The following is a 14,475-nucleotide window of genomic DNA, read 5'->3' as shown; positions in this document are numbered from 1 at the left end:
ATTTGAATAATTGCAAATCACTGACCCTACTTTTATATTTTTCTGGGCCCTTATCCTTCCAAGTCGGCCATCCCAAAAATGCTAGACCCTGGAGGTTATGGGTGTCCCTTATTGGATTTTCAGATAGTTGGCAACCCTTTGCACAAGACCCAGGTGCACTGAAGTAGTGGGGCTATTTTGGGGTTATACCTTTACCGCCAAGGCCAGAATAAGCTAGGATAATTCATTTGCTGCGCTCATACATATTCTTCTGAAGTTATTTATGTAAATACATTGCTGTCATAACCAGCTATCGAAATGAAATGTATAACATGAAATAAAACATTTCAAAGTAACTCCATTTATTGTAGCCTTTGGCCAACATTCATACAGTTTATACATTCTTCATGTTTAAAGTGAATGTCCATATCACCACATTGGTCACCTTAAAATAAATTATGTTTATGATGTAATAGTAATCATAAAATAATGGTTCAATAAATTAATTGGTTTTACATGTGTTTTGAATTTCACCAAAATAATAAAATAGGGTGAAGAGTGTGTTGATTTGAGGTAGCCTATCTGCAGAGATGAGGTAAGTGTGTGTTTGGGTTGCTTAGACCAGAACAAATATGTCAGTCTCTATGCTGTTGTTCTCAGCACACAATCAAGAATCTTAACTAGGGCTCATGTGGTTAATCAGGTTTGTCAAGTCAGAGAATTAAAATGTGTAGTTATTTTTAAAATCACAAAAAAAAGTGGGGGGAGGGCTTCCAAACAGGTGTAAAATTAAAAAAGAAAGTAGGAAGCTCCTTTGAAAGCAACAAACTGCATTACTTTAATAGCACTAATACATAGTTTGCTGGATTCAAAGAGCTTCCCACTTTGTTGTAATCTGTAGCAGAAGTCATGGAAATTCAGCATGCTTTCTGTCACTTAGGCATCATGGGAAAATCAGCTCTCTATCAGGGATTCTTCCGTTCCCTTTTAGAACCATCCTGTCGTTATAAACGGAGACTGTGCCGAAAGCATCGCTGTCAGGCGGGGTCTCTATCACCCCCTCTAAAGTGAGGTAGTGCACTCCTGAATCTTTGTCCCTGTGGTATCCCCCGTCGTGGTCGTGGCCAGCCATGAAACAGACCACACTGCCATGGGAATGTAGAATCTCCAGTAGTTCATCATAGTTCCAGGCTAGACAGATGGGGTCCGTGGAGCTTGGGTGTACAGGGAGATGACCTGTCGGAAATAAACCATTTGCATTGTCACCATGAAGCCTACAGTGAGTCAATACAATAAATATAGTTATCCCTGACATTTCAATATCAGTGACTTCACTGAGTTTATTGACAGATGCTTATATATATAACATTAACCCTCTCCCTAATCTCAACAGTGTATTTGTGTGAAACCAGAGCTTGCAGAGACAAAGAGGATAGTTGTCCGTAGAGGTACAATATTGGTCAGTTTATCATCATTAAATACAATCAATGATTTCTCACAAAGAGAGCTGTGTCAAAGGAAGAAATTGTGACTTAACATACTGTAACACACTTACAGTATGATATTGTCTCGCTGTTTTCCTACTTTTGTGTGGACTGTGCTTATTGTGAAGTTTTATTTATTCGTTTTTTTTCACCCGTTTTTTAATTAATTCATATACAAAGTCTAAATTGTACCTACTGACAACAGTGACCCTTTCACTTCTCTCATCAGCCAAGGTCAGAACCGTGTCCAGCCAATCCAGTTGCTCTTTACTGAATCCGCCGTTGAACTTCACAAACCTTCTCTCCAGACCCTCAGATTCTTGGTTAAAAAAAAAGAAGAAAGCAAAATATGCAATAATTCTCTGAATGATTATATGAATAATTTCCTTCGGGATCAATAAAGTATGTATCCATCTATATCTATCTATATGATAGTGAAATATACTTATTATATTAATATAGGCTACACAATTAACCCATTAAGACCTGGAACGCATCTGTAATTTTTTTTATTTGAGCTAAAAAGCATTATTTTACACGTTGGCTATTCAAAAATAGTGAAAATGTGTGCAAATCTTTGAATAAATATATATTTTAAAGCGAACATTTTTAACTCAAATCTTTGCTTCTGGGGTCCCTGGAACAACATATTTTGAGATCCGTGGCTAAATACATATAATTCTGGGGGTCCTTGACATGAAAAATTATTGAGCACACCACTGATATAGAAACATAGGTTTTTCAAAATACTGCTGGGATTTAGGAGACATGTAGAATCGGCTTCAGGTCTTAATGGGTTAATACACAGTCACAATGCGTTATATCAACTAATTAATAAGCGTGCAATACCTGGAGGATGGTTAAGGTCTTCATTGTTATTGTGTTGCTTTAAAAGTTTCAGTGCAGTACTGTATTGCACGCTCGCCTCCTCTCTCCCGAGAAGGCTCACGTCATAGGCGTCCAGCACCACAAACCTGAACTTGGGGACCGGACTGAAGTGGTAGGCATAGATACCGTCTGTCTGGAGGCCACTGGCCTGGTGGTCAGCAGCACACTCACAGTGGGCTGTGGTGCTGTTGAGCTGCGAGCGGAACAGCGTGTTCCTGCTGAAGTTATAGAACTCGTGGTTGCCCCACACATGGTGAACCTGGACAGGACAGGAGGTGAACTCCCTCATCACAGTGTCCAGGGCTTCCTCTGACGCGTCGTACCTAGGGATGGGACGGTATTAGTTATTATAGTGATTAAAAAAACCCGAAAGATTGTCCTCCATCATAACACAGGGATGAATTAGCCTTTGTTGAGCTGCAAATTCAGTACCACTTAAACCCTCTATACTTGATAAAACGGACCTGTAAAGAGCGCATTTGGTTTGATTGATTGATTGAATACTTTATTTAGAAAAACATGGAAACAGTACACGGACGTACAATTCACAATAAAGGTCCTCTAAACTGGATCGCTCATAAAAGCACAAAGGCTTATATAAAATGAGATCCCCACGCACTCAAATCATGATGACATTTAAGAAGACATACATAGGCTACTATTCAGAGCGTCATACAATCAGTTTACAGGTTACTGGTATGAAAAACAAGAAATATGTGTGTGTGGGTGGGGGGTAGGTTAAGACTTTGACAGGGGCCAGTTTGGAATTGCAGCTTCCTGAAGGTGTTCTTTTAGGGTAGTTTTGAAAGTGAGTATTGTTTTACATTACTTTTCGCTCGGGCATTCCACATTTGTTGAATAGCATGAGGAAGAGTTCATTCCCTTGTTTTCTGCGGAACATGATCAGTGGAGCTGCCTCTGGTGTTGTGATTGGTGTTGTGAACTCGTGATTGGTATGCTATTATTTCAATCTATACAAATCGACTCAACCCAAAACAGCAGATCTACAAGCTCACAACAGGCGTGGTGTGCTTGTAGATCTGCTATTTTTGGCGAACGTTTCCCCCAGAACAGGGATGCTGGGAGTTCAAGTGGTTAACAAAAGTGGCATTTTAAGTTTTAAGCATATCGCAATTATTTTTGCCACAATAATCGTGACATGTCATTTTCATATCGTCCCACCCCATCCCTAGGCTAGTCGTACCTCTTGTTGAAGCCATCTATGATGTCCCCCAGCTGAAGGATGAACCTCGGTTTGACAGCTGACATAGACGACCACGTGTCCTGGGCATTTCGCAGCAACCGTAAGCTGTTCCTGTAATATCGTTTTCTCGTGTGCTTATAATTGAACCCGTCGTCGATGTCCGCGTACTGGATGTCTGCTATGACTCCAAATGTAAACAGTGGCGCTGTTTGAGAGCAACCGTCATCCATTCTGGTTCTGTTGTTATAAATCCCACTTGAGTATCCTGCACAATAATAAGACCTAACCAAGTAGCTTCTCAAAGTCCTGTTAACATGTTGGAAAGCAGCCAGTACGCCTGTTGTAACGAGAACACAGTGGTTTGTAGCGCCGACCAGGTACAGCTGGATAGATGACAACAATCTGCAACTAACTACAGTCCTACAACCTAGATAGTTTTCATCCCATAGCAGGGAGGGGCGGTTCAGTCTGGCTGTGATTGGCAAAAAAAACGACGTACAACGTAGCTGTGTTCCATGAGCAACGATAACACCAGTGTTATGTCGTTGCGTACTTGCGTAGCCGTTACCCCACGACTAATTAGCCAATCAAAGTGGCATCGTCCCTTCGGGCTATGGGCTCTAGTCTAGACCGACCGACAGGACAAATTGTTGCCAGTTGTTGCATATCACATTGTTAAATGCATTCACCAACATCATTGTAGCGTTGTTCCTGCGCATAGGTGAAATGTATTTACGTTTGTTTGTTTGTTTTTCACTTTCTTTTTTTCATTTTTATTTTTATAGATCTTCTTTTGAAAATTGTATTTTAAAGGTGATATTATATGTATGTGTATATATATATAAATACAACTTGTAATAACAAACAAAAAAACAGTTTTAATTAATTGTAATTGTTTTATTATTAGTATTATCTCAAAATACGCATAAAATGTATTCAAACTAGTAATTCAAACCATGCAGTCACACCAGTCACCAGATACTAGGTTGCACTTGATCTTAGCCAAAAGGCAGAGAAGCAATTGTGAGGGAATTTGTGGTTTTCCTTTGGTACTACACATAGACTTACTTTTAGAAAATGTGTTTTAAAAGGTGTTGTAACTAAGTGATATTTACTGGTTACAATGTTATTAAAGCTCTCTATTGTGATTATAATCAGTGCTGTATAGACTGAATAAAGTGTTTACTTTGTTCAGTAACAGCTGGGTCTCTCCAGCTCTAACACAAAATAAGATTTCAGGTGGTGGGACACCAATTTCGTCGAGTCAGGAGGAGAACCCATTTAGCAGCTTCAATTTCATAGCGTTCCATTTCCAATTGAGTATGCTCATGTTTTTGTTTCATCACTTCATTTTGTGTTTTGTTTTTAAGACTGGGAGAGTTGGGCAGAGACACGCGGAAAATCTGGAATCGAACCCGGACATGCTGTCAGGCATCAATGCCTATGTGTTACGCACCTTAACCCGTTTCATCACTTCCAATGTCACTTATGTTTATCCTGTATTCTGTATGAGTTCTCTCTCCTGACTGGATCAAATTGGTATCCCCACCTCAAAACGACATTTCTGTTTACTACAGAGCTGGACAGATGGGGAGACCCTTACTGAGCAATGATGAATATAGTGCTATTTAACACTATTTTAACAAAAAAAAATCACTTGCAGCACCTTTTAAGCAAATGTCAGTGTTTGTAAAATTATATTTTGTTCAGGAATGTTTATTTCCCACTTAACCATGTGTTTCAAGAAATGTCCATAGGAAAATAACAATTCTTATTTTATTTTCTGTTAAAGGGGAATACCAATCATTTTCAACATTGAAATGTGATCAGTGACATACGGACGGTGTTGTACAAGACATAGTACGTTTAGATAATAGAAATCAATCGGCTGAAAATGCTCTAACAAGTCTTAACTACTGTAAGCACTGTAAAGCTGGAAGTGAGATTCCCCATTCTAGTGAATGCAGCAGCCTAGAGGGCAGAGCCAAAGAGTACACCATCTGTAAAGTTGTAGATCGGCTGTTTTCACCTAATGTTCACCTGTTTTTGCCAAATGTTTGCTTTTTTTTTGCTGGATGTTCACCTTTTTATGACACGCCCAGATTAGGAACGCTATAGACCAATTAATTGTTTACTAACATTGAGACTGGATGCGCAGGTGATTGTTTCACGCAATCAATTTCCAACCTGTTGTTTCGGGGTGCGCTAGTTTCAGCACACCCCAACCCCCTCTTGTGTGTTGGCTAGTGTGGCACGTCCTGGCGAGACCTGATAGAATGGGTTTCATTTAGCGCATACTGGTTGCACGCATACTGGTTCTTATCAGTGTGACGTCGTCTGTTAAGGGGTTTATAGGGTTCATGCGACTAAGCACTAAGAGTTAAACTAGAGCTCGTCATGCTTATAGAGCATGGAATGGATGCTTTGATGTTTATGGCACACAGCAGGGGTGATGAACTCCATGCGGTATTCACAGTGATTGGGCTCTGAGGTGGACATGAGTGCTGTCTCCTTTCCACAGGTTAACTTAACGGTGGTAGATCTGTTGGGACCCTGGAAGCACCCTGTCCCATGATCATACTTCATCGCAGAGTAGATGTCACCATCAGATCCTGCCCAAGATCCCCAGGATCCGAGGTTGTTCTCTGATCCTCCGTATTTGGGTTTCTGGGACACGCGGTTGAAAGGACAGAACCTGTAGATGTACTCGCTGGAAGATGACTCATAACACTGGCTATAGAGGTAAGAAAACTCGGCACTGGGCCCAAAGTCATGGGAAAGCTCCTTCTCAAGTCTCCTGACCTGATCGTGCAGTTCTCTGAGAGCTCTCTCGGCCTCCTCATATTCGTCCCTTGCTTTCTGAGCGGCATCAATAAGCTTCTGTGTGTCTTCGTTGTAGGGTGGCATTGCCTCATCATCCTTCTTCTCATGAGTGTGCTGTAGAGGAGGAATCTTCTCATCATCCACTTCTAGGTCCTCCTCGTCATATTCTATAGTCTTGTCCTGCCCATCCAATGGTTTGCCATCCTCAGAGTGCTTCTTTTCATGAGTGTGCTTTGGAGGAGGAATCTTCTCATCATCCTCTTCATCCTCTTCGTCCTCCTCGTCATATGACCTAGTGTCATCCTGCTCATCCAATGGGATGTCAGCCTCAGGGTGCCATCCACCATCATCATCATCCTCATAGTCATACGATTGATCATCGTTCTTCTCGTCTAGTGGGATGTCATCCTCTGGGTAGGGTTTAGAGTCCCTATTGGAGACCGGCTCCTTGGCCTCTTCCTGGAGGACATCTACCGGCATCACATGTGGAGCAGCATCAAATAAACCATATTGGAGACCCAATGTGTTTTCTTTGATCCTGCTCCACATTGTCCCAAATCCCGCTATGTCTACCTTGTCGAATCCCCCCAGTAATCCCCGAGCCTCTTTCAAGGACCCGTCCAAATTTGGGTCAACCTCAATGTGGGACAGAAGCTCTGCCACTGAGACAAAGTCATCTGCATTATCGTCCAGTTCCAGAAACGCTTTGGCCATCCTAGCCTTGTCCCAAGCCTTCAGATGCTGATCTTTAGCTTCTTTTTCTGCCTGCTCTGCAGTCTCCTTCGCAGCTCTCAGAGCCTCCACCGTTTCTTCCACATATCTCTTACTACCCTGAAGCTCTTTTAGTTTGCTCTGTTTTTTCTCCTGGCCCTTCTTGGCTTCATGTATAAGTTGCTGCTTAAGCAGAAAGCCCTGTTTAGCTATGAGTTCTTTCTTCTGCAGGACCTGTAGCTCTTTTCGCCCTAGCTCCTCGCAGGTGTTCTGGCATGAAGTATTGCTGTTATATTCATCTGTTGTGTCACAACAGTCACAGATTCCATCATTGACACGGGAGGAAGGAATGAAAGCTGGTCGGAAACCTACATTCGTGCAGTGGAATCTGCCATTGGGACAAGCAGCTGTGCCTGGCTCATCAGATCCGTCCTTGCAGTCACAGTAATCGTCATTGACTCTATCAAAGGAAATGGTACGAGATCCATCCAAGCAAGTAAAAGGTTTATTCTCCTCGTAGAACTGAATCTTTGATAAAGGAACACCGCGGGGGCGCTGAACCTCTACTGATGAGACAGCTCCCACGATGAGCAGGAGGAACAATAAGTAATTACTAGACATGAAGAGCATTAGCTAGCTAGTAGGTACTCTCAGTATTCTCAGAACACCTTGTCTTTCTATGGCCACAAGAATACGTCTCTGCCTGGGCCGTACAGGCTTTCAGTGCAAGACTGTCAATTGTTGAACAGTTACACTGGTTAATATGGCATAGCTCCTTGGAGGCGAATGTCCTTGAAGAGTGTCTGTGCAAGTATCTGAGGCTAATCCTACAAATGGCTTTATCCACTGATAAGCGCAAAATGTCTTTGGCACGCAGAAAGGGCCAAAGAAGTATCTCACATATGTTGATGGCTGACATCATAGTATGATGTCATGGATGACTGACATCATAGACTGACCACATGACGTCCAAGATCCATAAGGACGCCGCGCCATTATTAGACCCCGTCTTGATGGTAGACACTATAGGGAGAAACCAGCTTAAAGTATTCTAATCCAGGGGTCTTCAACAGGGGGTCCGGGACCCCTAGGGGGTCCTCAGAGCTACTACAGGGGGTCCGCCAATTCTTTGTGTGATAGGATTATTTTTTTTTTTACATTAACTGCTTGAACCCTAGAATTCCTTTTCTGAGGGGAACATTAGCCGAAAATAGCAGATCTACAAGCTCTCAACGCCTCGCGCTGCGTTTTTGGCAAAGAGGCTATAGGTGTAGAGGGAAAAAAGAGCAGACTAAGTATTAAAAAAAAAACTTTAATCTGAAACACAATTTTATACAATATAGAGTAGGGGGTCCCTGCTTCATCTCTCTCTCAGCTAGGGGGTCCTTGGCCTGAAAACGTTGAAGACCCCTGTTCTAATCTATAAATTCAACAAATGTGTGGCTAGGCTAGTGACGATGGCCCCGAAATTTGAGATACCCCTACCAGAGGTAAAAACCAAACAACATTGTTTTACCTCATCTCTAAGGCCTCCCATACATGACATTGATTCTATAAAAACATTTTATTGCAAAAGTATATACAGTATAAAGTTATACACCCCAAACTAAAAATAAAGCTTGGCCGTTCTGTGGGTTGAGGCATATAAACTCATGTAGATTCACAATGGAAGCTCTGAGAGATTTAGAACTTGCCATGCTTTAAGCCAGGACATCCCTCTACATTCTAGAAAAGACCAAATGTCAATATCTGAATGTAACTAGGAGATAGTCATTTGAACACATACCTACAATAGGCGGAAATGTAAATCTATGTAGAATGTTTTCTTTACTCTGTAGTGACTCTGACATGGATTGTCAAAGCAAGACATAATATATATGGGTCTTGTTGGAAAGGCTCTGCTGAATCCAGCAATACCAATTGTGTAAAAGTAGCTTTAATACTCATGGAGCTATGTCACTAAACGTATATGGTGTCCCGGGGGAAAACATGAAAAAGTCCTAATGAAATCTACAGTATCACACCGATTAGTTTTATTGTCAATTCACTTATCAAGGGTGGAAAAATATCAACAAATTCACTTGAATAGAACTCCCTAAAATGCATGAAATGTCCCAAACTTGAGAAAATGAGAAATTGTTAAAAAAAAGAAGTTAAATTCAGGCCTACTGTAGAACTACTGATTATTTAACAAACCTGGATGATTGAAACCAAGCAATACAGGCAGCCCTATTCAATACAGGCAGCCCTTTACCTCAGATTAAGAGAGCCACTTCAAGTCAATGAAGAGCCCACGCCGTCATCGGTGCTCTGGTCCATGAAGCAGCACGCCATCGAACCAACGGGAGCTGAACAGCAAGCGCCGCATGCGAGTCCCCATACGAGGCTATATGACGGGGAAGAGGCCACGCAGTCAGCGCTCCCTGGCTGGTCCACGAGGCAGCACGCCACTGAACTATCAGGAGCTAAAGTAATAGCAGCTCCGCATGGAAAGGCGAAAAAGGAGGGTACAGCCGATAGTATAGACACTATGCAGACTTCTGGGTTGGGTGTGACTATACACCTGTTGTGCTTCTGTCATTATTTCTGTGTGCATGAAGAGAACAACACTCAACTGCACGTGCCTTGCCCCCTCCACTGAATCCTTGTCAGCCAATAATTACTGGGAACACCCCCGTGTTCCTCAGGGTATCATTCAGTGCCTTGTCAGCAGACATTCAGTAGAAGAGAGGCCTCAAGAACCTCCGGCGTATCCTGCTTGTAAACCTCCTGGTTACGATGGGAACACGGAGCCGGGCTACCAGCCCTAACAGTGTGGAGAGCAGCAGAACCAGGAGCACAAGCAGGACCCGCAGGGTGTTCCTGAGGCCTCCTGCATGTCCTCCTTCTACTGCTCCTATCTCCGTGCAGGTGTTCTGGCATGAAGCATTGCTCTTATATTCATCTGTTGTATCACAGCAGTCACAGATTCCATCATTGACACGGGAGGAAGGAATGAAAGCTGGTCGGAAACCTGCATTTGTGCAGTGGAATCTGCCATTGGGACAAGCAGCTGTGCCTGGCTCATCAGATCCGTCCGTGCAGTCACAGTAATCGTCATTGACTCTATCAAAGGAAATGGTACGAGAGCCATCCAAGCAAGTAAACGGTTCATTTTCCTTATAGAACTGAATCTTTGATAAAGGAACACCGCGGCGGCGCTGAACCTCCACTGATGAGACGGCTCCCACAGTGAGCAATAATAGCATGTACACACTGAACATGATGATCACAAACAGGTCAGACTGGGCCAGGCCAGCGTTAGCTAGTATTTCTCAGAGCACTGTTGCTGAACTGACAAAGGAAATGTCTCTATTGCCCAATTAATTTGGCTTGCCTGATGTGCAATCTATGACAAAAATATATTATCTTCTAGGGCAGTTGTTTTCTTTACCACATGAATCCTTGCGTCCCTATTCTGTGCATGTCATAATAGGTTAACATTGGGTGAAAGTTCTTCCGTTTTTTAATCTGTGCGCCTCATGCAATAAACGGAATTGAAGCGTTTTTTTCTTTTCATCCCTGTGCTTCATGCAGGACCCGAATTATACTTTAGTACCCGGACCCGTCCCTTCCACTGTATGGCGTCTGGTGGCTGCCACCTGCACTGCAGCCACACTGGTGAGAGATTATCTGCCCGTGAACCTCAAAGGGATCTGGCTTTGCGTCAAGTAGCCGAAGCTGAGGTATGGATCTGAATAAACCTTGTATGGTACGGAGAAAACACTATAAAAAATGTTAAAGTGTAAAGTTTGATTCTGGCTTCACTCTGAGATGGCGGGTCTTTAGCCTATATACAGTCTGACGAGGGTGTCATGTTATCCCCGGTGATGTCATGATGAGTCAGCCAATCCACATCAAGCCCCCAGGACCGAGGACAAGTGAACCAATGGGCTCGATCGACTCGGAGGTTCTTGCTGGTTCATATGTTAATTCGTCAATGTGTGTCTTTGAGTTGTGTTTGTATTAGTCTATGGTCAAGTGTGGCATTGTTAGTGTTGTGACTTGGGGCATGCTGATCCACTGTGGCCTGCTGGAACAGCCCAGACCCATAGAGAGAGAGAGTTCTGACACACGAATGACACGTTCATTTCCCTATGAATACTGCAAAAACGGCCGGCGGATTATAACAAATAAATTGAGTGTACAAATAAATTGAGAGTGTATAGCAGACATGTTGTTGGTCATGTTAATTTAAAAAAAATCAGATGGGTGACGTCAGCTAGATCTTATCTCTGACGCGTTGTTTTGGGTCAGCTCTTTCCGAGGGGGTGGGAGGGATTTTCGGAATTTTGGCCACTAGGCACTTGTTTTTTCTGACAGCTCTCAACACAGACCCTTTCAGTCTATAGTTGCATTGGCAAATATTTTCACAACTTTGTCACAATTAAAGATTAAAGATTTACCTAGAGCCAGGAATACAAACTTCGTGCACATTTTCACACCAATGGTGCCGGAGATTATCTGTAGTCTCTGGCCTTGGTGGAGACAATAAAAACAAATAAAACATGTTTTCGCTATTATGAGCTCAACCCCACGGTATGCATCACATAACCATATGGGAAGCGGTCATTGTCCAACCCTAGCTCTGGTCCATAGCTTTAGAAGGAGTTAGGCGCTTGTCGCCCTGCATTTTGTGCCAGTACTGTAGCAGCTGAGTGGGATAAAACCCGTGGACTGTAACCACGTTGTTGTACTTGAATCTGGAGTAGGGCAATCCCCAGGAGTTGAACAGCCCCCTGGGCGGAGGTGTGGGCGTGATCCCTAGCTTGGCCAGGCAGACTCCCACGTACACATCCTCAAAACGCAGGAGGGGAATGCTCAGAGAAGCTCGGTACATTTCCGTCGCCATGTCTCCGGAGAATACATAACCCGGCCCAGAGCAGTAAGTGGGGTACACGTTGCTTGGGTAGTCTTCTGGGGGCATGTAATACTTCTTGTTCCGCTTGTCTCGGATTGGCCTACCGCCCCTCATGATCGCGCCCGTAATGTAGTTTGTCTTGGGTTTCAGTTCAGGTCTCAGCAGCTTGTGGATGAGGTAATCGGTGTTGACAAGCACGTCACTGTCAACTTTCATAACATAGCTGGCCCGTGGGCAATGCGTGGCCACCCAGTTCATCCCCATCAGTACCTTAATAGTCAGGTTGTGGTACGTATCCAAAAAATCCTGCTGAACGATATCGTGGTGCCTCTGGCTCTCGGACTCCAGGGTCCTCTGCTGTAGGCGTCCTAGCTCGCCTTCCTTCACCCCCAACAGGAACAGCCGGATGACTCCTAGGCCTGGAGCGAGGCCCTCGTTGCCCCACGTCTGCCGTAAGGCATTCCGTGCCTCTACTTGATGAGCCTCGCTGAGTATCAGAAACACTAGGAATGGTGGTGGCTCGCCCTCTGGACATTTGTTTGACTCGTTAATGATGTAGGGCCCTGTGAGGCCACCTGTGAAGGCACCTGGGTGGTCACCTGTGAAGGCACCTGGGTGGTCACCTGGGTGGTCACCTGTGAGGTCACCTGTGAAGGCACCTGGGTGGTCACCTGTGAAGGCACCTGGGTGGTCACCTGTGAAGGCACCTGGGTGGTCACCTGGGTGGTCGCTCTCTTCACTTAGCTTGGCATTACCTGGAGAGGACTCTCTCCGCCAGCCCTCATGGACCAGAAAGGCCGCAATCCCCAGAAACGAGAGGAGACACAGAAGTGCAGCGATGTGCTTACAGTAGCGGCGTCCCTTCCACTGCATGGCGTCTGGAGGCTGCCACTTGCACTGCAGTCACGCTGGTGAGAGATTATCTGCCCGTCAACTTTAAAGGGATCTGGCTTTGCGTCAAGCAGCCGAAGCTGAGGTATGGATCTGAATAAACCTTGTATGGTACGGAGAAAACACTACAAAAATGTTAAAGTGTAAAGTTTGATTCTGGCTAAAGACCCAGCCGTCTTTAGCCTATATACAGTCTGACGAGGGTGTCATGTTATCCCCAGTGATGTCATGATGAGTCAGCCAATCCACATCAAGCCCCCAGGACCGAGGACAAGTGAACCATGAACGAGTGAAAAGGGCTCGAAAGGGCTCAATCGACTCGGAGGTTCTTGCTGGTTCATATTATGTTAATAATTCGTCAGTGTGTGTCTTTGAGTTGTGTTTGTATTAGTTTAGGGTCAAGTGTGGCATTGTATTGTTAGTCTAGTGTTGTGCAACTAAGTACATTTACTCAAGTGCTGTACTTTAAGTACAATGTTGAGGTACATTTACTTGATTGTTTTCTATTTTCGGATACTTTATAGGCTACTTCTACTCCATTACATTACATCTCAAAGCCAAGTGTTGTACTTTCTGCTCCACTACAATTATTATGACAGCTCTATATAGTTACTATAGTCACTTTGCAGATTGAGATCATTATTGCAAAGTTATTAGACACTTTGTTTTTATACCACACTGTGCTCCAAAAATAGCAGATCTACAAGCTCACAGTGCGTCTCATTGTTAGCTTGTAGATTTTAATAGCTCATTTATTGTAGAAACTAGAGCCATGTTTTACTGAGTGAACACTCAGATTTATTGACAACTTCCACATGTATTTATTCATTTCGGCCACACGAGGGCGACAAAGTTGAATGAAAACAGGTCAACAGAGTCAGATCTTTGCTGTAAACCTGTAAACATGAACACACTAGTTACTTACTTACTTACTTCATGCCTGATTTATATTTGGTTGTGCGTCAGTGTCTTGGAGAGAGAGAGAGAGAGAGAGAGAGAGAGAGAGAGAGAGAGAGAGAGAGAGAGAGAGAGAGAGAGAGAGAGAGAGAGAGAGAGAGAGAGAGAGAGAGAGAGAGAGAGAGAGAGAGAGAGAGAGAGACGGAAATGGACGACACCATTGTGACATCATCCAAGGTGATACTGAACACCTGAAGACATGGAAGAGGACAAAGTCAAGCTAGAGCAGCAAGTTAATTATATGAGTTTGAGACCAATTGCCTTGCATAAAACTAAAACATACACAGTAAGTCCCAAAGTGTTAACTACCCCTCACAATCCCTGCTTCTTGATAATTTAAAGTTAAATTAACTGACTGGATTGCGCAGCATAAAATGAGTGCCTGCGGCCCAGTCTAATTGAATTTTGTATTAACAAACAGGTGGCCACTAGATGGCGTTTGGTTGACTGTTTCAAACCCTCTTCAAATGTTTTGTTGTTGTGTGACAAGTAAAGGTATAAATTGGGCTGTCTTAACCCATTAAGACCTGAGGCGATTCTTTAAAAAAATCGAAATCCTAACAGTTTTTGGAAAAAAATCTAAACATTTCAAGATTTTTCAAAAATAGCAGATCTACAAGTTCATAGCGCGGCACTCG

The 14,475-nt window shown here is 43.4% G+C and overlaps 3 protein-coding genes across 3 annotated transcripts; all 3 read right to left on the bottom strand.

Moving 5' to 3' along the window:
• Positions 1-324: 324 nt before the first annotated feature.
• Positions 325-3,973, bottom strand: LOC311059857 (manganese-dependent ADP-ribose/CDP-alcohol diphosphatase-like). The gene is made up of 4 exons (XM_084077955.1): positions 3,556-3,973; positions 2,313-2,674; positions 1,660-1,782; positions 325-1,215 (listed from the first exon to the last, which is right to left on the bottom strand). Exons 1-4 carry the CDS (start codon positions 3,783-3,785, stop codon positions 923-925), a joined length of 1,008 nt encoding a protein of 335 aa, XP_083934081.1. The 5' UTR covers positions 3,786-3,973; the 3' UTR covers positions 325-922.
• Positions 3,974-5,940: 1,967 nt separating this feature from the next.
• Positions 5,941-7,710, bottom strand: LOC311060170 (glucosidase 2 subunit beta-like; the record flags this gene model as incomplete). The annotated part of the gene is made up of 1 exon (XM_084078300.1): positions 5,941-7,710. The coding sequence occupies one exon, from the start codon at positions 7,708-7,710 to the stop codon at positions 5,941-5,943; it is 1,770 nt and encodes a 589-aa protein (XP_083934426.1).
• A 4,000-nt stretch (positions 7,711-11,710) lies between these two features.
• LOC311060169 (beta-1,3-galactosyltransferase 2-like) lies at positions 11,711-12,862 on the bottom strand (the record flags this gene model as incomplete). Its single annotated transcript, XM_084078299.1, has 1 exon — positions 11,711-12,862. One exon carries the CDS (start codon positions 12,860-12,862, stop codon positions 11,711-11,713), a length of 1,152 nt encoding a protein of 383 aa, XP_083934425.1.
• Positions 12,863-14,475: the final 1,613 nt, after the last annotated feature.

The sequence above is a fragment of the Gymnoscopelus microlampas genome (genome assembly GCF_963454915.1).
Source record: "Gymnoscopelus microlampas genome assembly, chromosome: 14".
Lineage (NCBI taxonomy): Eukaryota > Metazoa > Chordata > Actinopteri > Myctophiformes > Myctophidae > Gymnoscopelus > Gymnoscopelus microlampas.
Note: the sequence above shows the minus strand (reverse complement) of the source record. Positions and strands in the feature narration are given on the sequence as shown.